The sequence below is a fragment of the Electrona antarctica genome, assembly GCF_951216825.1.
Source record: "Electrona antarctica genome assembly, chromosome: 10".
In the NCBI taxonomy this organism is placed as follows: domain Eukaryota; kingdom Metazoa; phylum Chordata; class Actinopteri; order Myctophiformes; family Myctophidae; genus Electrona; species Electrona antarctica.
In genome coordinates this window covers 5800744-5828321 of record NC_136791.1, presented here as the reverse complement: position 1 = coordinate 5828321, position 27578 = coordinate 5800744, and the positions used below count along the sequence as shown (strand labels likewise).

At 44.9% G+C, this 27578-nt stretch overlaps 1 protein-coding gene across 1 annotated transcript in view; it reads right to left on the bottom strand.

Moving 5' to 3' along the window:
- Positions 1–26047, bottom strand: part of wdr11 (WD repeat domain 11) — a gene marked incomplete at its 3' end in the record, with an annotated part of 212767 nt that extends 186720 nt beyond the window's left edge. The window contains exons 1-5 of the mRNA XM_079512909.1: positions 25868–26047; positions 16542–16653; positions 3617–3770; positions 2543–2716; positions 174–375 (exon numbers count right to left, since the gene is read on the bottom strand). Coding sequence (XP_079369035.1) covers positions 174–375; positions 2543–2716; positions 3617–3770; positions 16542–16653; positions 25868–25953 — 728 coding nt within the window. The 5' untranslated portion in view covers positions 25954–26047. The remainder of the gene's footprint in view (positions 1–173; positions 376–2542; positions 2717–3616; positions 3771–16541; positions 16654–25867) is intronic.
- Between the last annotated feature and the right edge of the window lie 1531 nt (positions 26048–27578).

Below are 27578 nucleotides of genomic sequence, written 5' to 3'. Positions count from 1 at the left end.
CGGCCTGGTGGAGAATGAAACATACTCTCTCCCCATGCCTTCGGCCTGGTAGAGAATGAAATCTTTCTGTACTCATCATTATGCAAGCATTCGTCATCGATGAACAATGTCAATCGTGTACACGTTCGCATGGCATGCAGTGGATATTATGAGGCCAATTAAGTGGGTCTTACGTGGGCTTCTCGTTGGTGATGAGCACTTTGACCTTGTTGAGGGCCTTCTTGGCACCGGTGGGGGCAGGGGCAGCAGCAGGGGCAGGCTTGGTATGGGCAGGGCTAGCGTGGGGGCTGGCGATGTAGACCTTCTTCCCCGTGCTGCCCGGGGGCTTGGAATGGGAGAAGTCGTTGATGAAAACGATGCCTTCACTGGTGAGCACTGCCAAGGGGAGAAGTTGTAACAGAGCGTATAGTAAAACACTGTGGATCTGGGGCGGGCATCTCTACTGGATCCCCTGCACCCCTTTCTCTTAACCCATTTTGGGCGGGAACCCCTTTTGGTGTTTTAACTAAGCATTATGTTAAACTTTAGCTATTGAAAAATAGCAGACCTACAAGTTCATATGAACTTGTAGGTCTGCTATTTTTGAAAAATCATAAAAATGCGGCACAAATCTTTGAATATATATTCTTTCAGAGCGAACGTTTTTCTTATTTCTATGTCAGGCCTAAATGGGTTAAATAGTGTTAGCTAGTGGTAGACAAAATCACAAGTAACTAATACCCATGCAAAATAGTCTCTATAAGACGTTATCACTCTGCAAAGGTTCAAGGTTCAAGGTCTTTATTAATGTCCCAGAAGGGCAATTAGGTTTACAGCAACAGTAGTGGTTTAAATTAAAAAACAATACAAACAATACAGGACAACAACAGACATGAGACACCATAGCATAAACAGAGGTCTGGGCACATCTAGTGCAGGTATAGAATCAAAGAAAGAAAGAAGAAAGGCTACATTCAGAAAAGGTGCTAGGATATAAAGTGCCGGCATAAAGTGCTTGTTTCAGCATCGTCATCATCACATTACATGTTACTGGCAGCGTTGACTGCACGAATCGAGGCAGGGACAAAGGAGTGCTTATAAGCACTATAAAGGAGTGCTTATAAATAAGGTATATTTCGATTTATTAAAGTTTTCCACGTATGTGTGGAACACCTGGACTTGTCTCACGGCATACCGTCTGGGATCCACAAGGTTCAAAAATATTATTTCTGAGTCCGTTGGAGATGCAAAGCCAAAGCTGTTGGTTCCCTCAACATTATGTACTATGACGTAACCATTAACCCATTTAGGCCTGACGTCGAAATAAGAAAAACGTTCGCTCTGAAAGAATATATATAGATTTGTGCCGGATTTTTAAGATTTTTCAAAAATAGCAGACCTACAAGTTCATAGCGCGCCACTCGGTGGCGCGCTATGAGCTTGTAGATCTGCTATTTTTCAATAGCTAAAGTATAACAGAATGCTTGAAACACCAAAAGGGGTTCCCGCACAAAATGCGTTAACGTCTTTAATCTGGTACAGTAATGTGCTAATTTTGGACTAACGATAACATATTCAGACGACAGGTTTTTCAGTGAGCAAAAACTGAAAAAGGGCGTCGGACTGGATGATCGGGATCCGAGTCCGATATTTGACACGTGTGCTCATACTGTACATACGCATACGTGCCATGTTGGAGCGGTCAAATGGGTCGAAGGAGAAGGAGAGGGTGTGCTCATACATACGTGCCATGTTGGAGGGGTCAAATGGGTCGAAGGAGAAGGAGAGGGTGTGCTCATACATACGCGCCATGTTGGAGGGGTCAAATGGGTCGAAGGAGAAGGAGAGGGTGTGCTCATATACATACGTGCCATGTTGGAGGGGTCAAATGGGGAGAAGGAGAGGGTGTTCTCATACATACGTGCCATGTTGGAGGGGTCAAATGGGTCGAAGGAGAAGGAGAGGGTGTTCTCATACATACGTGCCATGTTGGAGGGGTCAAATGGGTCGAAGGAGAAGGAGAGGGTCTGCTCATACATACGTGCCATGTTGGAGGGGTCAAATGGGTCGAAGGAGAAGGAGAGGGTGTGCTCATACATACGTGCCATGTTGGAGGGGTCAGATGGGTCGAAGGAGAAGGAGAGGGTGTGCTCATACATACGTGCCATGTTGGAGGGGTCAAATGGGTCGAAGGAGAAGGAGAGGGTGTGCTCATACATACGTGCCATGTTGGAGGGGTCAAATGGGGAGAAGGAGAGGGTGTGCTCATACATACGTGCCATGTTGGAGGGGTCAAATGGGTCGAAGGAGAAGGAGAGGGTGTTCTCATACATACGTGCCATGTTGGAGGGGTCAAATGGGGAGAAGGAGAAGGAGAGGGTGTGCTCATACATACGTGCCATGTTGGAGGGGTCAGGTGGGGAGAAGGAGAGGGTGTGCTCATACATACGTGCCATGTTGGAGGGGTCAAATGGGTCGAAGGAGAAGGAGAGGGTGTTCTCATACATACGTGCCATGTTGGAGGGGTCAAATGGGGAGAAGGAGAGGGTGTGCTCATACATACGTGCCATGTTGGAGGGGTCAAATGGGTCGAAGGAGAAGGAGAGGATGTTCTCGGCGTAGCTCTTCTTCCACAGCTTGGTGCCCGTGTCTCCATTCCACAGCACAATGTAGTTGGGAGGGTGCACGGCTAGCAGGAGGTCACGAGACGCATCCTGGTTCCACAGCCACTCCAAGTCTGAAGGAGAGCGAGCGTGTTGGGGTGGGGGGTTGAGAGTAAGTAACACCTATACTCATATCCCTGCAAAATAGTCTCTATAAGACCTTTTGCACACTCAAAATCCACCTTTTCAGAATTGCTTTCCCCACCCCACACTTTAGTTTTTAACCTTTAACTTTTTTTATTTTAGTTTATTTTTCTAATAAAACTGTTTTTATTATTTTGTTCTGTAAAGCGACTTTGAGTTCCTTCTGAAAAAGCGCTATAATATAAATGGTATGTATTATTATTAGCCCATTTAGGCCTGACCTAGAAATTTAAAAAGAATATTCTAAATCCTCCAGTTTTCTGAAATAAATATTTTCACTAGATCTGCTATTTTTCAATAGCTAAATTATAACAATGTTTAAAACACCAAAAGGGGTTCCCGCCCAGAACGGGTTAAGAGAAGGACAAATAGCTTTGGGAGAGCAAGAAGAGGGACATTATGTGAAATGCAAGGGGTAGAATATGGACAAGTAAGATTAATCCATTTAGGACGGGAGCGCATCTGTGTCGCCTCAGCGCGTAACCACCTTAACCATTATTTTAAACTTTAGTTGTTGAAGGAAAGAGAGAGAACGATACATTATAAAGAGAAAAGGAGTATATGCTATTATGGCTGCTATCTTCCTAATGTTTTGTTTTGTCTGGGTTGTATAATATGCAAATTAAATAACATATCATCATTTCAAAAGCATGGACAGTATGACAATCTGTGAAGGACAGAAATGCAAGCCAAGGACATGCACACATTACACTAAAAGGACATAAAAGGACACACACACACGAACACACACACACACACGTGCATGTGCATGCACGCGCACACACAATGATAATATTGTCTATCACAGCAGTGAGTGGTGGTGTCTTTACCCTGGATGGGTTTGGAGTGTTCCTGGATCTCACAGTGGGCCGTCCCACTGACCACATCCCACACAATGATCTTGCCCGCGGCATCTCCCGAGGCCAAGCGCAGGGAGTAGGGCGAGCTCAAGCTGTGGTGGTAGTTCTCTCTGGACCATTTCACCTACACACGCACAGGCACGCACACACGCACGCACGCACGCACGCACGCACGCACGCACGCACGCACGCACACACACACACACACACACACACACACACACACACACACACACACACACACACACACACACACACACACACACACACACACACACACACACACACACACACACACACACACACACACACACACACACACACACACACACACGCACGCACGCACGCACGCACGCACGCACACACAGATCAAAACCACGGAGAGCGCCCTGGATTAGGAGAGACGAGGCCTTCTTTCTGCCGTGCTAACAGCTAATCGAACGGTAAGCTAATATGAAGGCAGAGTGTGCCTTACACCAGGGCTCCACCGGGCGCGTCATCGTCGCGTCTCCGTCACCGTCAGGGAATGTTCCCTTTTTAATCAATGAAGGGTGGCTCCACTGCCCGCGTTGCGTTGCGTTGCGTTGACGGAGACGCGACGCGTGCATTAAAATTGAACCGGTGCATTTTTTGACGCACGCGACGGAGACGCAACGCGTCCGGTGGAGCCCTGGCGTTAGAGTCTCAGTCAAAAATAAATAAAAAAAAGGGGAATATAATATTCTTCTCTGGCCTGATATCATTGAGGATGAGCTAGGACGTGTACACACGTCCTATGAGCGCGTCGATTGGGTTCCCTAGGACGTGTGGAGCCGTCCTACGGACGGAAACGGTTAACCGGCACACACCACAATTCCACGGCAAAATACAAGATAACTAAATATTTCACTCTTCCTGTGTAGGGGTTACACTGATAGGTAAAACCTTTCGGAATTCTGCATTTAATTACATTTCAGATGCGCCGGAATGATTTTTTTAGGGAGGGAAATGTACACCATGACAATGTCCTGTGCAGACATCACTGAACCGGCTGAGTCATAGCAGCGTTTACAGTTTAACCCATTTAGACCTTGATCTTGATACCGGAAGGTCGCCAGTTCGAATCAGCGGTCCGACACGTTAAAATTACCACCGCTGAAGTGCCCTTGAGCAAGGCATTGAACCACTACCATGAAATGTTCTATGAGCAGGGCCTGGCTGGAAACAAGTTCTTGAGCTTAGCCCAGATACCCTGGGTAAATATAGTAACTTTGCTTTGCTAACCTGACGTACAACATTTAAAAAATGTCTTCCAAATCCTGACAGTTTTCTGTCAGGATTTGCGCCACATTTTCACGATTTTTCAAAAATAGCAGACCTACAAGCTCGTAGCGCGCCACTCGGTGGCGCGCTATGAGCTTGTAGATCTGCTATTTTTCAATAGCTAAAGCATAACATAATGCTTAAAACACCAAAAAGGGGTTCCCGCCCAAAATGGGTTAAATTGCAAATTAAGTCACTTAGCTGAGGTTAGAAAATCCAATATTATTACTGCAGACTGATTGCATAAATACGCCTCGCAGCTCAAACATTCTCTCTCTAAAACACACACAGTCTGAGTCTACCATACCTGGGGTGAGGGGGAGAGAGAGCAATAGAGCGAGCGGCTGCGGTGTTAGCAAAGCAGTCTCAAACGGGAGAAAGGAAGGGAGAGCACATTTTAAATATGAGTATAAATACAGTACTTTTAACAATGTGGTATGGCAATCTTAATGTAAAAGGAAGAAGCAAGCTGCAGCGAATAGTGAACCTAGCCTCAACAATCATTGGGAAGAGACAATTAAGTTTTATCTACAAGGAAGTACCAAAAGCTAAACGTAACATCTTTAAAAAATTGATCATTCCTAATGCCATTATAAGGCACGAAATGATATCATGTCTCGCTAGATTAGTTTTTTTAATGTATTTGCCACTGTTGTCCTGCATTTTTGCCATGAAGATAATTGTGTAAGTGGTGTTGTTGCCGTTTGTTTTTACTGTCGTTTGAGACCGAAGACAATTTTCCACACGTGGACAATAAATGAAACTAACTAACGTATAATATATACATAATATAACAGGGTGACAACATGTAACCCTTGAAAGTGGACCAAAGATCCCCTAGCATGGGATGCATTCCTTTTCGGATTCATGATCCGGTCGGGACCGGATATCTTACGTCATGTTGTAGTCACTGGTTTGTAGTCATTAGGCTGGAACCCTTGAACCAGAATAAGAAATACCAAAAAGAATTCCCGCGATCAAGGGCATCATCATTTTAGGGCCTACCCAATGAACGCCTTGACACGGCCTATGAATCAGACACATTTCTTCAAGCACTTCTTGGAATCGTTTGTTTGGTACATCCATCTTTTATTCCAACTCGTAGTGACTGGCGAGACTAAGAACAAACAGGGGGGACCCAAAACACCATGGCTGTGGAATTACTCCTTGAACACAATGGAAACCAAGTTTTCTCTGGAATGTAATTTGATTTGCATGCAGAACCCAGTTTTATGCCTCGTGTAGAAGGCTGTCAAAAACACTTTTCCCATCTAAGAAATGAAATGAAAGCTCTTTCCGTTTGAAAATCGCATTAGGCATTATTGCTTTCAAAATTATTTTAATTAACGGTTCCATTTTATAATCTGATTGGAGCCAATTATTACATGCCAAAGTCTGCACACATAATTATATTTTCAACACAACTAAGATGTAAGGTTTCCAATATGATGACTGAGACACGTCTAGTTATAATTTAAGCTAGTAAATTAAAGTTTCTCTGCCTATTTGATAGCACAGTTGAACAGATACAGGCCAAGGGGAGTAGAATGCAGAACTCCAAACAACGGAGGAAAAAAACTCGAATTGAAAGTGAAAACTAGAAAAAGTGCTCCTCGGATTGATTGAAATATTTATTAACAGTTTGCAGAATTACAGTACATTTCAAGCACAAACTCAATACAAAGGCTGTTAACTGTGAGTGGACGACCCAATTAAGCATTACACTTGTTTACAATAGGGTCCACCATGTTCAATTCATCAAAACATTTAGAGACGTACAAATAGACACTTCTATATAGACAAAGAACAGAACAGGAATTCATCATAATGGAGGTAAAAAGGGAAAAGAAACATATACAGTGAGGGAAAAGGGGGGGGGGGGGGGGGGGGGGGGCGGTGGGGGGGATTCAGATTTTACGGGGGCCAGTTTCGAAGTTTCGGCCAGTTTCGGAGCACAGGAACAGGAACAGGAACATGAACCAAGTCAAGTCAAGTCAGAACGTTTGTGATGTTTGGACAAAATGTGTTTTTTGCAACATGTATAATAGGGCAATGTTAAACGGGTGGCATTAATTGTTCCTCAACGTAGTGGAAATGTGCATGCACAGTTTCACAGTAATTGGACGCTGCGCTGCGTTCATGATTTGAGGCATTTTGTTCAAAACGTGCCACACCTTAGATGTCTTAGAGTTAGATGTCAATCTTAGCTAACCACGATAGAATGTGTGTACCGATTTGTGTGATATTTGGATACAATCTGAAGGACTAATATAAAAATGTCTGGTGGCGCTATAAAAGGCAGATTTGAGGAGAACATCACTTCCGGTAGGATGTTGGAGGAAGGAGCTGCTTGATTAGCGAGCTCCCCAAGGTTGGTCAAAAGAAGTTAAAAATACCACGTAAAAACAGATTCAAAACGAAAAAGGTATGACGAGAAATGAGTGGTGAACAACAAGGAAGCCGTAGGATAACTCGAAGTTATAAAGCAGATAAGCAAACTAAAGAAAACAACGACGGGAGTGGACTGGAAGAAAACGCCGAAAGCAGCATGGCGGAGAACTACACCGAAGTGATACGGGCCGGGCTCGCTGATATCACCAGAGAGCTAAAGACTTTTAAAGAAGGTATACAACAGGAGCTAGCAACGTTTAAAGAAGAACTGAAGAGGGAAATGAAGGAAGAATTCACAAACTATCGTAAAATAGTGGACCGGGAGCTACAACAACAAGAGGAAGAGGTGACTAAGCAGAGGACGAACATGGCCGAGGCGCAGACACGGATATCGGAGGTGGAGGACTGGAGGACGGGAGCAACCGAGGCCATGATGACAATGGTGGAACATATTGAACAACTACAAGAAAGACAATTGAATGCCGAGGCCAGATCAAGACGGAACAACATACGCGTATTCAATTGCCCAGAGGATAGTGAACAAGGAACCTCTGTAATTAAGTATTTGGAGCAGTTATTCCACACGGAGCTAGAGTTACCAGCGGGGACTCAGCTCCAACTGCAGAGGGCGCATCGTGCGTTGTCACAGAAGCCAACTCACCCAACTGCAGCTCCGCGGTCCATTGTGGCAAACTTTCTTCAGTTCGAGACAAAGGAAATGGTGCTAAGAAAAGCCTGGGAGGCGAAGATACAAGTAGGAGATAAACAGCTCGGCTTCGATCATGATTATCCACCCGAAGTTGTGAAAAAAAGAAAAGACTATATTCCGTTCAAAAGAATGTTGAAAGCAAGAGGAATCCGGTTCCAGACGCCGTTTACGAAGATGAGGATACAGTGGCCTGACGGTGAGAGAATGTACAGAAGTGCGGAGGACGTCGCCCAGGCCATAGAGGAGAGAGGCTACATGGAGGGAGGATCCAGCCTCGACTCGACAGCGGGACTCGGCGCACCAGCGGTGGTGGAGGCGGAGGGTGCGAGAGACACGGGGACGGAGAGAGAACGACGACGTACAGGAGAGAATCACCAGCGGGCGCCAGAGTGGAGAAAAGTGGAGAAGAGGAGAGGAGCGGCGTGGAGAGCTAAGGACAACCTACGGATGTTTAGAAGGAAATAGAACATGATTTCTGCTGTAAAAAGAGGTAACATAGAGTTGGGTTGAATGAGGGAGGGGGGAAGAATAAGCGAAGAAGGTTTTTGTTTTGTTTTAAAAAAAAAAGAAAGGAAGTGATAAAGGGAAAAAAAAAAGAAGAAAAAAAAAAAGAAGAAAAGTTAGTATTAGTATACAGAGGGTGCCGTAGATATAACACTTTGATTTATTATTGGTATACAGAGGGTGCCATAGATATAGCACTTGGATCTTTTTTTTTTGTAATAGGATTGAAACCCCAAGTGGTCGTCTTTTTGGCTTGTTTCATTGATTATACATTACCAACTCTGTGTAGGGAATAGGTTAGATACTAGGGCTTCTTTCATTATTTTGCATTTAAAATGTACCAACTGGAAGGGTTTGCTTTATTAGGTAGGGAATGGCTAGACACTGGGGAAACTCACAGGCTGAGATTAGTACTAGTTTGTCTAGGGAGGGGCCCCCATACAAGATGGGGACTATCCCCTCACCCTGTTATGAGGGTTTAAGGGTCACGGATGTTTTACATCGTGTTTGGAAGCTATGTGTTTGTTTTTTGTTTTTGTTTGTGTTTTTTTTGTCGACAAGCGGATGCAAATACTATAATATGACTAGGCAGGAAACAAATATGAAGGGAACTATAAGGAATAACAATGTCTAATATGTTGGGGATAATGTCGCTGAATGTAAATGGGTTGAATTCACCAGTTAAGAGAAAAAGGGTCATGTCAAAATTGAAAAAAGAAAACATGCAGGTTTTTTTCCTACAAGAAACTCATCTAAACAAAACTGAGCATGAGAAACTAAAAAGATTTGGATACAGGAACTCATATTATAGTTCATACAAAAACGGAAAAAGAAGAGGAGTTATAATACTAATAGCTAATACAGTCAACTTTGATTTTGAAAAGGAGATTAAAGATAAAGAAGGGAGGTACATTATTGTGAAGGGAAGAATAGATAATGAACCGGTAACTTTAGTAAATATATATGCACCACCAGAAAGTGATAAGAAGTTTTTTAAGTACATGTTTGACATTATAGCTGTGGAAACAAATGGTATTTTGATTGCAGGAGGTGATACAAATGTGGTTTTGTGTGATAAAAAAGATACAACAAGTAAGAAAAGGAGCAAGACGCAATTAGCTAAATTTGTAAACACATCGCTGAGTGAGATGGGACTGGTAGATATATGGAGGAGACTCCACCCGACAGATATGGACTTCACTCACTATTCGGCTGCGCACAAAGTCCATTCTAGGATCGACCAATTTTTTGTGAACATGGGAGATAGTTACAGAGTTGGGGAATGTGAGATAGGAGGGGCAGATCTATCGGATCACAACCCACTTTCTCTGAAAATTGGTTTAAATAATAGGAAGAGGCAGACAGCGTGGAGACTTAATATGGGTATGTTGAACAGTGAAGAGAGAAAAGAGAAAATCAGGACGGATTTGAACACATACCTTGTGGAAAATAACAATGGGGAAGTGGACCCGACTATGGTATGGGATGCTATGAAAGCTGTCATGAGAGGTAAATTGATAGTGGAGACGGCACTAGTGAAAAAGGCTAAATTAGTAGCTTATAAGAAAAACAATGAAGACTTAAGGGCACTGGAACAGGATTACCAGAAAACAAAAAATGAAGAACTATATAAAAAAATGAAAGACTTGAAAGTTAAAATAAAGGATGCCCAATTAGATGAGATTGAAAGGAAAAGTAAATATGTTAAGCAAAATTATTATGAGGCCGGGGCAAGGGCCACTAAATTATTGGCTAAACGTATGCGTAAACAACAGGCATTGACCAATATTAGCAAGATTAGAGACCCTGAGACAAAGGAACTAACAACTGAACCAGAGGAAATAGAGAGGGTTTTTAAACGGTACTATGAGAAGCTGTATACACAGCCCGAACAGGCAGAGGAACAAGAAATGAAAACGTATTTAGATCAGTTGGACCTGCCACACATAGGGGTAATGCAGAATCGTATAATAACAGCTAATATTACAGCCGACGATATTATGGAGGCAATTAGTTCCTTTAAAAATAATAAATCACCAGGAAGTGATGGGTTCCCTGTGGAGTGGTACAAAATGTACAGAGAAGAGTTGGTACCTATGCTAGTAGCATCCTTTAATTGGACCCTGAAAAAACATAAAATACCACCATCTTGGTCCGAAGCAATAATCTCAGTAATACCAAAGCCGGGAAGGGATAAAGAGCAATGTGGGAGCTATAGACCCATATCTATTTTGAATGTGGACTACAAAATATACACCAAAATTATATCTAGGAGGTTAGCAGACATAGCAAATGAGATGTTGGAAGAGGATCAGACAGGCTTCATAATCAATCGCCAGACTCATGACAATGTGAGGAGAACTATACATGTTGTAGACCAAGCACAGAGGACTAAAACAAGCACTTTATTAGTGAGTGTTGATGCAGAGGCTGCATATGATAGGGTCAATTGGAAGTTCCTTTATGCTGTATTGACAAGATTTGGGTTCAATAAGGAAGCATTACAATGTGTAAAATCATTATACCAACAACCTACGGCTAGAATTAAAATAAATGGGAGCTTGTCTGGGAAATTCAACCTACAACGATCAACTAGGCAAGGATGCTGTCTTTCGCCTACGTTATTTGCGTTTTTTATTGAACCCTTAGCACAAGCAGTGAGAGACAATGAAGGTATTCAAGGTGTGACGGTAAACGGTAGTGAACACAAGATAGGACTTTTTGCCGATGATGTAATTGCCTTCCTCCAGAGACCAAATGACTCACTTCCTGTTTTAAGCAAGGTATTAGAAGAATTTGGTCGTTTGTCAGGATACAAGATCAACATAGCCAAAACACAGATTTTGGCTTTAAATTATGCTCCAAATGCATCTATAAGGGAAGCCTTCAACTTTAATTGGGAACAAAGAAGTATTAAATATTTGGGTATAAACATAACGAAAAAATTGTCTACATTATATAAAGCCAACTACGATAAATTAAATCAGGAGATAAAAAGGGATATTGAACGATGGGCTACTTTGCCACTAGACCTGAACTCAAGGTTGGAGGCAGTTAAAATAAATGTATTATCCAGGTTGCTCTTTCTATTCCAGTCCTTACCGGTAGAGGTCCCCCAAGGGCAATTTATTACATGGGACAGAATGATCTCTAGGTTTGTGTGGGCCGGGCAGAGGCCAAGGGTCAGATTTCAGACCCTTCAACTCCCAAGGGAGGGAGGGGGCATGGGTCTTCCCAATTTAAAAATGTATTATCATGCGGCCCAGCTACGATATGTAGGATGTTGGTGTAAACCAAATTATATAGCAAAATGGAAAGATATGGAAAAGGAATTCGACAAACATCCAATACAGAATATTATAGGAGACAAAGAAAAGTTTAAGAAAATAAAACACCGTATTGATCCAATCACCCTATTTACATTAGAGATCTGGTTTAAAATTGTTACAAAATATAGGTTTGAAGAGGATATAAAGGTTTTAAAATGGATGGCATTTGATAGTTCATTTAAACCTGCAGGACATGATAAGGGCTTTAAAATATGGAGCAATAGAGGAATGACAGCCTGGTGTGTTTTGGAGAAAAATGGGGCATTGGAGAGTTTCACAGATTTGAGTGTTAAATACATGTTGGATAAACATGATTTCTTCAGGTATCTCCAACTAAGGGATTATTATACTAAGGAAGTCAAGGGGATGCCCTCCATAGAAGTGAATGGTATTGTCCAAATTATTAAAAATATATACAGGGGAAAAATATTCGAATTATATCAGCAATATATACGACTTTGATGAGTGGCAGTCATTCAACAGAATATATTAAAAAGAAATGGGAAGCAGAACTAGACATAGAAATTACAGAAAAAGATTGGGCTCATATGTGGAAAATGCACCAATCATCTACCAATTCACGGATATGGAGGGAATTCTCTTGGAAGAATCTTTGCAGGTTTTTCATAACACCAAAAATTGTGAGCAAGCAGTTGAAGCAACAGATACAATGTTGGAGGGGTTGTGGAGATGTAAATGTGGATCACTCACATGTGTTCTGGAAATGTCCCAGAATTGAGCCTTTTTGGAAAGTGTTACATGATCAGATACAAAAGGTGTTGGGTTATGAGGTGCCTATGAAGTGTGATGTTCTGTATTTAGGAAACTTGATGGGGGGAAAGATACGAGGAGAGGATAGGTATCTGGTAAACATTTTATTGGCGGCAGGAAAGAAGGCTATCACAAGGAAATGGGGACAGAAGGAGCCTCCAACACAGGGACAATGGGAGGAGTTGATTCAGGAGATACAGCTCATGGAGAAACTGACACATCGCCTGAGACTGCAGGAGGAAAAAATGGAGGACAAATGGTCCAAATGGACAATATTCAATGACCTGATCATGAGCAATGAGGGTATGGGGGAATGAGGAACACCAGAATATGTCTAGGAATATGTGATGTATTGAGCAAGATTTGATATACATTGTCGACTTTTTTGTATTTTTATTTTTTGTTTTTCATGTTTGTATTGTGCTGTGTTATGTCCTTTATTATTGTGTGTTTGTTCAAAAACAAATAAAAATCTAAGTGATAAAAAAAAAAAAAAAGGCAGATTTGAAAAATGCAGGGCAGACCTTTTTCCTTGGCCTCTATGGAGTGTGCATCCAAACAAGGTAAAGATGGGACTAGGCCTCTTATCCCATTTTGACCTGAGATCAGATTCTAAAAATCCTGACAGTTTTCTGAAAAAGCTATGTTTCTATGTCAGTCGTGCTTCGATTTTTCAAAAATAGCAGACGTACAAGCTCGTAGCGCGCCACCGAGTGGCGCGCTACGAGCTTGTAGGTCTGCTATTTTTCAATAGCTAAAGCATAACATAATGCTAACACCAAAAGGGGTTCCCGCCCAAAATGGGTTATATTGCCACCATGAGGCTGATTTGACATTTTTTTAAGTGGCATTTCTTCCTCTGCCTAGTGGGAATGTGTGTGTATATAATTTCCCGGAAATCACATATTGTGTTCATGATTTGAGGCATTTTGTTCAAAACGGACCAATCCTGCAACACTTTGGAAGGCAATCTTAGCAAATCGGGATGAAATATAGAAAATCGGACAGATCTGTTTTGAGCACATGACTATTAGTAAGGGCATTTTATCAGGTATTTGACCAATCTGGGAACTAAATCGTTACCAAGAAATTTCTTCACCAATGTGTTTCTAAAGGTGTCTAATAACATGTACTAAAAGTTTGAAATTCAACTCCCGTGGGAAAGTTGAGTTATTAGCATAATATGTGACCATACCCTTAACATCCTATATAAGGCAAAAACGTCCAAATTTCATCATTCTTTAAGTAGCATGTGACATATGCAACTAGGGTGATTGCATGATTCTGAATCCATTCCAAGCATTTGTTTTGCACAAAAAACACTCCTTGGGCTAAATTAGGCCATATCCACTTGACCAAATGTGCTGACCTCATCACGTTTGTGTGGCCGTTTTCCTCCCAAGGAGTGTTTTTTGTGCAAAACTAATGCTTGGAATGAATTCAGAATCATGCAAACACCCTAGTTTCATATGTCACATGTTACTTAAAGAATGATGAAATTTGGACTTTGTTGCCTTATATAGGATGTTAAGGGTATGGTCACATATTATGCTAATAACTCAACTTTCCCACGGGAGTTGAATTTAAAACTTTTAGTACATGTTATTAGACACCTTTAGAAACACATTGGTGAAGAAATTTCTTGGTAACGATTTAGTTCCCAGATTTTCATAGATTTCTCTTACTATATAGAGATAGTGTGTACCGATTTGCGTGATGTATACTGGATAAAATCTGTACGAGTAATTATTTTTTTTAAATGTGTTTAGCAAAAATCAGCCTCATGGTGGCACTATAACAGGTCGTTCTGGAAGATGTGGGACGGTGTTAGCCTGGCTAATAAGCCAGACCGAATCAGCCGTTGGCAAAAAAAAATTGCCTGACGGCGGATTGCGGTCTGGAGAGGCTCAATTGTACACCCATTTCCTACACCAGTTGGTGTGGCCAATCGGGACACGGTATGCAATATGGGCAGGCTTTGGTACAGTGACGTTCAATGCTTGAGACCTTTGACTGACAGTAGCTCTGACCAATTGCGTCAAAGAGAAAATGTTTGAACCCGCCCCCCGGGAAACAAGATCCATACACAGCATCTCCAGACTCAAATACCACACGACAGTGTGATTTGAGTCTGGCTTATTAGCCAGGCTAGGGCAGAGGTGGCATCCAGGGAGTGTGTGTGTGCACAGTTTGGCATCGACCAGGCCAACGGTGCCGGAAACTAGCTGTACACAGACGGACGGATGGGCCAAGGGTGCAAAGCATAAGCATACTCCATGAGCGACAATCCATTGGATTTACAGTACTGATGAGCTGGTTGTATCAATAATTGAATATGGCTGTCTTTTTGTTGTGAGTCTTTGCTCTGGCTACTGCTTTATTTGCCCATCTTCATCTTATCCGTCTGGGTGTTGAGGAATGGGTCAGTACTCTAGCTGTGGTGCTTTACAAGATTAAGTGTGCTCTGGAGTGAGGAATGAATGTCTAGGATTGAGCCCAGGCACGGATAATCACTGTGGAGTTTATTGGCTATTATTCACCCTCTGACAAACACACCAACTATCACACTCACACACACAAGCATCTCTGAATGCACGCGCACACAGGAATCTCTGCGTGCGTGTCTGCGTGTGTGCGTGTCTGCGTGTGTGCGTGGCTGCGTGCGCACGCACGCACGCACACGAGTATTCTCCATCAGGGCTGTAGCAACTTTTATCGTTGTACCACCGTGGCCAAAACACAGTGAAATAGAGGAAAAAGAATGACTTGGCTCAATGTCAAATGATACCAGTGTTCATTCAGTGTGATAATACAATTACTTCACTTAAACTTTCCTCACAACTAACAAAATACTGTTTAAAGTATGTAATTGAGTATTGTGGTGATTAGCTTGAGATTATGCAACTCAATGAACTAAACTCCAAAAGCATTCATCCCAATCGCCATTAAACCATTTCTTCTTCTCGTGCATTATTTTAATTGGCTCAATGTTGATTCTGATTTGCTGTTATATACGCAATGCATTTAGGTATTTGGCATAATATGGAAAGACCTCAGTCTCTGATAGGGGATTCACACTGAGACGGACTGAGTCCGCTTCATTCGAACCGTTTCCAAATACGGTTGCCTGGTCCCCGCTGGCCATGATTCACATTGCCCGAGATTCAACAGTGCACCCGGGTACACTTGCATAACACACTTTGATCCTCCAGGTGGCGGTGTGCTTGATGGCTGGCACGCACGGACACTGACCATCAACTATGCGACATTGTCTCCAATAAATCCAGACACACTGCATTGCATTGCCTCTTTGACGTTATACTACTTCACTGTCAGCCTGCCTGCTATTCACTGTGTCAGTCAGTTCTGTGCTCCAGTGTCGTGTTTGATTAGTTTACTATGGATTCTACTTTAGCATCATTATTATTTCGTTTTATATGCCAAGCAAAGCCCAAGAGCCACATGTAGTCCGCAGAATAAGATCAGCGCGTACTGCGCCAGTCTGCGCGTATATGCAGATTCAACAGGAGACAGGCGGCGTTGAGAAATGCGCTGGTGTTACGCATCGTGCAGCGTCTGTGTGGCTTTTTTTGTTGACGCTTGGCTCGTCGACTAGAGATTATGTCACGTTCTAAAAAAAACAGTCCACTTCCTTCTTTAGGTTCGCATGCATTCACATTGGAACGATCCCTATCTGAATACACTTCAACGGTCCAGAGACCCGCCCCCCCATGCGGTCCCGGGGACGGTTGGGCGATCCGCTCCCGGGAACGGTACGCATCATTCACACTAAGTGGTCTGCCAAGTGGTCCCGAGTGTGCACCCGGGACCATAGTGTGAATTGCCCCTGATTGCAGGAGAATAAAACAGGTCTGCAGCAGACACTCACCTTTACCACATTGGCTTTGTGCCTTTCCAGCACCTGGATAGTCTGGGAAGTCTTTGGGTCAATGATTAGGATGCTGGAGTGACATCCCTGAGCTATCAGCCCCTGGACACCCCTAGGGCAGAGGACAGACACAGGGGTTAACTGAGCCAAAGTGGAAAAACTGGTGTTTATTTAGGGAACTGAACGTTAGGAGGCACTGCGTTCTGAGATGTGGCGTGGACAAACGACTGGACAAAGTGAGAGAAAACTGTTTTAAATTGGGAAGCGGGAGATAGGGTGACTGGAGGGGGGTGCGGAAGACAACAACAATCTATTACAGAGAACATGGAGAGGGTATGCTTATCTAATCACCCCTCTTCAAGGTTAAGACCCAAACACCACAAAAAGACTATTAGGAGGCTAAATCTATCTGACCATTATTCACTAAAGCTCTATAAATAAATTGCATGAATCACTTTGGCTTTAACTTATTATACTTTAATGTAACAGCAGTCTGGCTGATTCTTTTGAAAGGGGCTCCACCAGCAAACGAGCCTGTGAGAGCCTTTATTATCCAGACAGTTTTCAGTAAGCCGTGTCATCACGTATTCTACTAACTCACACAAGATTAAGTGAAATCAATTTGGCAGCTATATTCAAAGAAGATCCTCCGCTTCTTTCATTTTTAGAAGGGGCAAAAATCGTACAGATTTTCAATCTCAGAGCACAGTGACAGCCATTTTTGGCTCCCCTGCCAAAGAACTGTCAGTGTGGTCACTGGTCACTATGCAACAACAACACATCTACCTGTAGAACTCAACCCACTTTTTCAGTCACCCTCACACAGGTAAAAATGGCCTGACTCACACGTGCACAACAGATTGATGTATAGCTGATGCATGAGACTTGTTTACCGATGCAAGCTTGCAATTAATTTCCAATGGGAGTCACATGGTTTGACACAACATTTTTGTTGTATGAGGGGGAGGGGGGCAGTCGAAACACAGCCGAAAGCCGTACAACAAAAATCTTGTGTCAAACCATGTGACTTCCATTGGAAATGCATTGGGGCAATTTACATCTAGCATCCAACAATGTTGTATGCTAGATGCGAAGGTGTGAGTGAGGCCTAAGGCCAGTCCACAACAATGCAACTCCTTGCAACAAGCAACTACTTTCAACCATTATCCACAATGGCAGTTGCAAACAGTTCCATAGGTGTGGACTGGCCTTACATCTGTTTTGTTGCAAGGAGTTGCGTCTAGTTGCATTGGTGCTGTCTGGCCATAAAAAAAAGGAACTACTTGTGCTTCCACTAATGTTGTTGTGTACCTGATCCTTGTGTGGTATTGTAGGAAAAACCTCTAGACAACTCATACAGAGGATGGATTAGTGAACATAAAGTTATATATTCGTAGGAACGATCGGGACTCCATTTCAATGATTTTAACCCATTTAGGCCTGACGTCGAAATTTAAAAAAAAATCTTCTAAATGGTGACAATTTTCTGAAAAACCTCATGTTTCTGGTGCTCAATATTTCATGTCAAGGACCCCAAACATGATATGTAATTGGCCACCGAAACCCATCTGAAAATGTGTTGTTCCAGGGACCCTCCCAGAAGCAAAGATTTGAGTTAAAAACGTTCGCTCTGAAAGAATATATATTCAAAGATTTGCGCCACAGTTTCACACTTTTTCAAAAATAGCAGACCTACAAGCTCGTGTGAGCTATGTATGAGCTTGTAGATCTGCTATTTTTCAATAGCTAAAGTATAACAATAGCTTAAAACACCAAAAGGGGTTCCCGCCCAAAATGGATTGGGCGGGATTGGATGTTTATAGTTTTGGGTTCATTGGTATTGATCAAGCCTCTAGGGTTAGCTGCATATGATTTGTGTTATCCTACGGATGCTGTTCTGTTATCATTTCACTCCCAGGCACTGAACATCATTTAAGGCCAGATGAAACTCCTTGCAACAAAACACTTTTAACCCTTTAAGACCCGGATATATTTCTACTTGCAAAAAAGAAACCTTACTACTACTTTGTACTACTAGTACTTTGCAGAGGAAATTATGTATTAAAAAGATATATATATATATATATATATATATATATATATAAAACATGTTCTAGACATTCGAATGATCACAAAAAAATATTACATGCCTTTTACTGATGTTCTGTTATAGACAAAATGTATCCTTCCTCCAAGTTGTACTGCTTGTCAAGGTGTAAATTGCAGACTTGAAAAGAAAATAGTTTAAATAGTTTATTTGATGATGAGCAAGGCAAAAAAAATACTTATTTTGTTGCCTTGCTCATCATCAAATAAACTATTTAATTTTTCACCAAAGACGGAGTGCCTTGGACTCTTTTCTTTTCAAGTCTGCAATTTACACCTTGACAAGCAGTACTACTTGGAGGAAGGATACCTTTTGTCTATATTGTTTTACCTGTATCACCAAAGAGCACCCATCTAAGAGCCACTAACAGATCCCTGCAGTGCTTCCATTCCTCTATTTTCTAAGCTGTTCTGTTATAATTTCACTCCCAGGCACTGAACACAATTTAAGGCCAGTCCACACCAATGCAACTCCTTGCAACTGCCATTGTTGCGACCAAAGGTCGCAGTTAACTATGGAATCGTGCATTTCCCGTTAGTGTGTTGGTTGGCCGGGCACCAGTGTGTTGGTCGGGCACCAGTGTGTTGGTTGGCCGGGCACCAGTGTGTTGGTCGGGCACCAGTGTGTTGGTTGGTCGGGCACCAGTGTGTTGGTCGGGCACCAGTGTGTTGGTTGGTCGGCACCAGTGTGTTGGTCGGGCACCAGTGTGTTGGTTGGTCGGGCACCAGTGTGTTGGTCGGGCACCAGTGTGTTGGTTGGCCGGGCACCAGTGTGTTGGTTGGCCGGGCACCAGTGTGTTGGTTGGCCGGGCACCAGTGTGTTGGTTGGTCGGGCACCAGTGTGTTGGTTGGTCGGGCACCAGTGTGTTGGTTGGTCGGGCACCAGTGTGTTGGTTGGTCGGGCACCAGTGTGTTGGTTGGTCAGGCACCAGTGTGTTGGTCGGGCACCAGTGTGTTGGTTGGTCGGGCACCAGTGTGTTGGTTGGTCGGGCACCAGTGTGTTGGTTGGTCGGGCACCAGTGTGTTGGTTGGTCGGGCACCAGTGTGTTGGTTGGTCGGGCACCAGTGTGTTGGTTGGTCGGGCACCAGTGTGTTGGTTGGTCGGGCACCAGTGTGTTGGTTGGTCGGGCACCAGTGTGTTGGTCGGGCACCAGTGTGTTGGTTGGCCGGGCACCAGTGTGTTGGTTGGTCGGGCACCAGTGTGTTGGTTGGCCGGGCACCAGTGTGTTGGTTGGCCGGGCACCAGTGTGTTGGTTGGCCGGGCACCAGTGTGTTGGTTGGTCGGCACCAGTGTGTTGGTCGGCACCAGTGTGTTGGTCGGCACCAGTGTGTTGGTTGGCCGGGCACCAGTGTGTTGGCCGGGCACCAGTGTGTTGGTCGGCACCAGTGTGTTGGTTGGCCGGGCACCAGTGTGTTGGCCGGGCACCAGTGTGTTGGTCGGGCACCAGTGTGTTGGCCGGGCACCAGTGTGTTGGTCGGCACCAGTGTGTTGGTTGGCCGGGCACCAGTGTGTTGGCCGGGCACCAGTGTGTTGGTCGGGCACCAGTGTGTTGGTCGGGCACCAGTGTGTTGGTTGGTCGGCACCAGTGTGTTGGTCGGCACCAGTGTGTTGGTTGGCCGGGCACCAGTGTGTTGGTTGGTCGGCACCAGTGTGTTGGTCGGCACCAGTGTGTTGGTTGGCCGGGCACCAGTGTGTTGGCCGGGCACCAGTGTGTTGGTCGGGCACCAGTGTGTTGGTCGGGCACCAGTGTGTTGGTTGGTCGGGCACCAGTGTGTTGGTTGGCCGGGCACCAGTGTGTTGGTTGGTCGGGCACCAGTGTGTTGGTTGGCCGGGCACCAGTGTGTTGGTTGGCCGGGCACCAGTGTGTTGGCCGGGCACCAGTGTGTTGGTTGGTCGGGCACCAGTGTGTTGGTCGGGCACCAGTGTGTTGGTTGGTCGGGCACCAGTGTGTTGGTTGGTCGGGCACCAGTGTGTTGGTTGGTCGGGCACCAGTGTGTTGGTTGGTCGGGCACCAGTGTGTTGGTTGGTCGGGCACCAGTGTGTTGGTTGGTCGGGCACCAGTGTGTTGGCCGGGCACCAGTGTGTTGGTTGGTCGGGCACCAGTGTGTTGGTCGGGCACCAGTGTGTTGGTTGGTCGGGCACCAGTGTGTTGGTTGGCCGGGCACCAGTGTGTTGGTTGGCCGGGCACCAGTGTGTTGGCCGGGCACCAGTGTGTTGGTTGGTCGGGCACCAGTGTGTTGGCCGGGCACCAGTGTGTTGGTTGGTCGGGCACCAGTGTGTTGGTCGGGCACCAGTGTGTTGGTCGGGCACCAGTGTGTTGGTTGGCCGGGCACCAGTGTGTTGGTTGGCCGGGCACCAGTGTGTTGGTTGGTCGGCACCAGTGTGTTGGTTGGCCGGGCACCAGTGTGTTGGCCGGGCACCAGTGTGTTGGTCGGGCACCAGTGTGTTGGCCGGGCACCAGTGTGTTGGTTGGTGGGGCACCAGTGTGTTGGTCGGGCACCAGTGTGTTGGTTGGTCGGGCACCAGTGTGTTGGTTGGTCGGGCACCAGTGTGTTGGTTGGCCGGGCACCAGTGTGTTGGTTGGCCGGGCACCAGTGTGTTGGTTGGTCGGGCACCAGTGTGTTGGTTGGTCGGGCACCAGTGTGTTGGTTGGCCGGGCACCAGTGTGTTGGTCGGGCACCAGTGTGTTGGTTGGTCGGGCACCAGTGTGTTGGTTGGTCGGGCACCAGTGTGTTGGTTGGCCGGGCACCAGTGTGTTGGTTGGTCGGGCACCAGTGTGTTGGTTGGTCGGGCACCAGTGTGTTGGTTGGTCGGGCACCAGTGTGTTGGTCGGGCACCAGTGTGTTGGTTGGTCGGGCACCAGTGTGTTGGTTGGTCGGGCACCAGTGTGTTGGTTGGCCGGGCACCAGTGTGTTGGTTGGTCGGGCACCAGTGAGTTGGTTGGTCGGGCACCAGTGTGTTGGTTGGCCGGGCACCAGTGTGTTGGTTGGCCGGGCACCAGTGTGTTGGTTGGTCGGGCACCAGTGTGTTGGTTGGCCGGGCACCAGTGTGTTGGTTGGTCGGGCACCAGTGTGTTGGTTGGTCGGGCACCAGTGTGTTGGTTGGCCGGGCACCAGTGTGTTGGTTGGTCGGGCACCAGTGTGTTGGTTGGTCGGGCACCAGTGTGTTGGTTGGTCGGGCACCAGTGTGTTGGTTGGTCGGGCACCAGTGTGTTGGTTGGTCGGGCACCAGTGTGTTGGTTGGCCGGGCACCAGTGTGTTGGTTGGTCGGGCACCAGTGTGTTGGTTGGCCGGGCACCAGTGTGTTGGTTGGTCGGGCACCAGTGAGTTGGTTGGTCGGCACCAGTGTGTTGGTTGGTCGGGCACCAGTGTGTTGGTTGGCCGGGCACCAGTGTGTTGGTTGGTCGGGCACCAGTGTGTTGGTTGGCCGGGCACCAGTGTGTTGGTTGGTCGGGCACCAGTGTGTTGGTTGGCCGGGCACCAGTGTGTTGGTTGGTCGGCACCAGTGTGTTGGTTGGTCGGGCACCAGTGTGTTGGTTGGTCGGCACCAGTGTGTTGGTTGGTCGGGCACCAGTGTGTTGGTTGGTCGGCACCAGTGTGTTGGTTGGCCGGGCACCAGTGTGTTGGTTGGTCGGGCACCAGTGTGTTGGTTGGCCGGGCACCAGTGTGTTGGTTGGCCGGGCACCAGTGTGTTGGTTGGTCGGCACCAGTGTGTTGGTTGGTCGGGCACCAGTGTGTTGGTTGGTCGGGCACCAGTGTGTTGGTTGGCCGGGCACCAGTGTGTTGGTTGGTCGGCACCAGTGTGTTGGTTGGTCGGCACCAGTGTGTTGGTTGGTCGGGCACCAGTGTGTTGGTTGGCCGGGCACCAGTGTGTTGGTTGGTCGGGCACCAGTGTGTTGGTTGGCCGGGCACCAGTGTGTTGGTTGGTCGGGCACCAGTGTGTTGGTTGGCCGGGCACCAGTGTGTTGGTTGGTCGGCACCAGTGTGTTGGTTGGTCGGCACCAGTGTGTTGGTTGGCCGGGCACCAGTGTGTTGGTCGGGCACCAGTGTGTTGGTTGGTCGGGCACCAGTGTGTTGGTTGGTCGGGCACCAGTGTGTTGGTTGGTCGGCACCAGTGTGTTGGTTGGTCGGGCACCAGTGTGTTGGTTGGTCGGCACCAGTGTGTTGGTTGGTCGGGCACCAGTGTGTTGGTTGGTCGGGCACCAGTGTGTTGGTTGGTCGGGCACCAGTGTGTTGGTTAGTCGGGCACCAGTGTGTTGGTCGGGCACCAGTGTGTTGGTTGGTCGGGCACCAGTGTGTTGGTCGGGCACCAGTGTGTTGGTCGGGCACCAGTGTGTTGGTTGGCCGGGCACCAGTGTGTTGGTTGGTCGGGCACCAGTGTGTTGGTCGGGCACCAGTGTGTTGGTCGGGCACCAGTGTGTTGGTCGGGCACCAGTGTGTTGGTTGGTCGGGCACCAGTGTGTTGGTCGGGCACCAGTGTGTTGGTCGGGCACCAGTGTGTTGGTTGGTCGGGCACCAGTGTGTTGGTCGGGCACCAGTGTGTTGGTTAGTCGGGCACCAGTGTGTTGGTCGGGCACCAGTGTGTTGGTCGGGCACCAGTGTGTTGGTTGGCCGGGCACCAGTGTGTTGGTTGGTCGGGCACCAGTGTGTTGGTCGGTCGGGCACCAGTGTGTTGGTCGGGCACCAGTGTGTTGGTCGGTCGGGCACCAGTGTGTTGGTCGGGCACCAGTGTGTTGGTCGGTCGGGCACCAGTGTGTTGGTCGGGCACCATATATGGTGCCCAGGTCTCGTGACATCATGTGACATCATCAGGGATGGAGATGTGGAGACCCTGATGTCATAGTAAATGTGACCTGCTGTCGCAGTTATAGCCCATATATGAAGATCCCTGATGTCATCAATATTGGTCAGCAACTCTACATCTGACCTCAAACCTCACACCCTTAGATCTCCAATATATATATGGATATATGTCAGAACCTGTTCTGACATTTCAAAAACTAAAACTAAAAACTAAAACATATGTTGTTGATCCTTCCTCTTTGATGTCTCCATTTTGACTTATACCTGTCCATTCAAATTTCAAACTCTAGACAGGCCTGCCCCAAAGTTATTAGTGCAGCCGCGCCCAGCATCCGGCGAAAACTAGAGTTCTCAACAGGCCCGGAAATTAAGGCCCAGCCCTACCTGGGCCCTCATCAAACCCTGTACACTCAAGAGAATGTCCCCGCTACGCTACCACCCTTAGATCTCCATATACTGTATGTAGCCGACCTGTTCTGACATTCCATATATTCATCTGACCTCATCAAACCCTGTACACTCAAGACATGCTCCTTATATGGCCAGTACAGACTTCCTTCCATGTTGATCTGACCCCCCATGCCCAAGCGGCAGTGCTCGCCCATGCAGTCTGCCGTCAACGAGGCGGATGCGTGCTCGCGACCTCACCCTTTGGCCGATTCTCGCCCTCAGGCGTCTTACTGGTGGATAAAGGCTGCATGAAGTTGCAAGGAGTTGCATTGGTGTGGACTGGCCTTTACACTCTGCCCAACAAAGTTGTCATGTGTCACACATTTTGTATTTTTGTGTATTTCCTTTTTTCATTTGAAATGTGATATTTCTAATACCGTTTTGATGAGTTGATTAATAATGCTTAAATTGAATGTATTTACTGTATTTGTATTGTATACTATAGACAGTCACAATTATCTTGTATGGATTGTATAGATCAGTGATTGAGGACATTATTGAAATGTGATACGAGGTATTTTCCAGTCAGTATTATGCCCGAAGGTCTTTGACCGAAACGTGAGGGTGTCACAGATCCTGTATTCACATGAGCAATGAATGAGGTTCTGTCACTGCACCCATTCAGGCCATCTTTGAACAAGCAGAGTTGAGACAAGCTCGGAATATTGTATCTGACCCCTTGCATGTGTTGTACAGAGAGTACGAGCTAATGCCATCCGGTAGGAGGTATAGAACTCCACGGTATGTGTATAATAGATTTAAACACTCTTTTGTTCCCCTGTCAATCAAAATGTTCAATCAGAGAGTGCCGAATGCACTTTACTGACTCAGAGATTCAGGGATTGCCAAAAGCACTTTACTGACTAGTTGCACTTTATCAAGGGAATGTGTGCAATATCTCTGTTTTGTGTATGTTTCTAGCCGCAATTTGCAACTCTAGATTTTTTTATAATGATGAATCTAGAGTTGCAATACCCTCCATTGACTCCCCACTCATCATTTTGCGTTTGCGATCTGCTTGTCTTAAACGACGTTAAACTCACCAACATTGCAGCTGTAGTCCAAGCTTGAATTATTCTCTTTCAATCTGCAGAGCTTGTTTTTCATAAAAATCCCCCGTAGACATGTTATGAGCTACTTTCTGTCAAGAAATTCTGTGCAAGTGATTATTTTTCTAAGTGCTGGAGTTTGGAAGCGCTCGTCGTAAGTCACTGAACGTCCCTGCATGCATCTGTTTCGCATTTGCACATAATGCAGGAGGCAGCAGCGCGACCCCTTAATACAAACGAGCGCTTCCAAACTCCAACATTTCTTCTTCTTGACAGAAAGTAGCTCATAACATGTCTACGGGGGATTTTTATGAAAAACAAGCTCTGCAGATTGAAAGAGAATAATTCAAGCTTGGACTACAGCTGCAATGTTGGTGAGTTTAACGTCGTTTAAGACAAGCAGATCGCAAACGCAAAATGATGAGTGGGGAGTCAATGGAGGGTATTGCAACTCTAGATTCATCCCATTATAAAAAAATCTAGAGTTGCAAATTGCGGCTAGGGTGTTTCATGGTGTTTTTCCTTTTCGTATGTGAACGTGTGTTATTTGTATGCAGCTGTGACTCTGTCTCCAAGACAAATTTCTCCCAAGGGAGACAAATAAAGACAACCTTGAACAACAAAGTTATTTGATTTGCTGAAGAAAACAGCAATATATAGCTATTATACTGCAGTCTACGATTTGATACATACATACATTTGTCAACAATTTTTTCATATGTAATATTTTCCTCACATTATATACTTCCGAGTCTGATGCTTAATGTTCGTGAAAGTCAAATTGCTCGGTTAATTTACAGTAAAACAGAAACGTGCGTTTATCCTACATTTGACAGTGACAGACTGACAGTCGAGCAGCTTAATTAGACAGCTATAGCTATCAATGCTAAAGACAAGATGTAGGCAGGACTCACTCACCAGTCCACAGCGGGTTTGTTCTGCAAATTGAGCGTGCCAGTCAAAGTCCGAGCCGCGAGTTTGATGTTGACAGTGTAAGGAATCATGATATTTGGCAATTCAATGCGCTACATTCGCATTTGTAGACCAAATAGTTCACTAAAAATGTATCTTCCTGGACTCGAATGCGTTGGATAAACAGGAAGTGAAATGGTGTTCTGGTAATAGAATTCCGAGTGGGAATCTCATTTTTAGAAATGGTTCCTATCGGTCCCCTTCGCTCACTGTAGTGTAGTGTAGGGCAGGCTATCAAAATTAAATAAATAATAAGCCTTTCCAATATTCCAACAAAATAAATGGTTGGGGATTTAATCTCCCAGTAGCCGCCCTATCTGGTTCATTTAGTCTGATTAGGCCTACAATCTTCAAAACCTAAATGAAACCAATGATAAATTCAGATACATTGTCACACATTTATTTTAATTCATATACCCGGTAGTATTTTAAGCTACTTGTTATTTGTCTTGAGTTCATATCATAAAATCGCACAATTATTATGTGTGTAGGCCTACATGCAATGAAGGCAATATTTTCCATAAAGCTCTAGTTTTTTTCAACCAAGGTTCATGTTTTAGGTTGTTATTAGAGAAAGTAAAAGATGAGTGTTCATTCTTTTTCATTTGCTGCTTTCTTTTGTTTTAGCGATTTTAGCTATTTTTGACAGGGGGGTGGGGGCATTCGAACATGGGGCTAAATACGTCTTTATTTACAAAATATTATGGTGATTTATTTTTTTATTATTTACTATAGTCCTACTAGACCCCAAGAAATTACATCTGGCCACAAAAGATCACAGGATCTACTGAATGTGAAGGTAGCCTACTGGGGGGAAGCCACACTGTGTGTCATAGGCTCAATATGTCAGTTTGACACATTCAGTAGATCTCGTGATCTTTTGTGGTCAAATATAATTTATTGGGGTCTAAAAGGACTATAGTAAATAATAAAAACAGAAATCGCTATAACATTTTGTAAAAAAAAATATATATTTAGCCCCATGTTCGAATGCCCCCGCCCCCCTGTCAAAAATAGCTAAAATCGCTAAAACGAAAGAAAGCAGCAAATGAGAAACAATTAACACTGATCTTTTACTTTCTCTAATAACAACCTAAAACATGAACCTTGGTTGAAAAAAACTAAAGTTGTCATTTAAAGATCTCATGTAGCCTATATCCACCAGCTTAATGAGAAATACAATATTATTCTTTATTATCAAAATATTCAGTTTTGTTAATTTATTTCCAAACACAGATTTCACTGCCTTCTCTGTGTGACCTACACAGTAGGACCTGGACGAAAATAATCAATATACTGGTGATTGGTGAACGATTTTCTATTAGAAGATTATATAACCATGAAATTCACAGCAGCCCTTTGAGGAATATTGACTGTGACAAATTGACGTATTCATTCTGACCTGAAGCATTGTTCCCTTTACCCTCCCATCGGACAGATTTAGGTCTGGATGTTCTTAACAGTAATAGTATTGTAAACGTATATACCTCTATGATTGTAAATAGTAAATAGCCTACAGCAGTATTCAAACTGTGACTCTTTTAGAGGATTGTATAATAAAACATGCATATGATTTACCTAACGGGATTCATTGGGCTCATAATGAGTTCAGAATCGATGTTTTTAGAATAAGTATATATTATGCTCATTCTGAGAT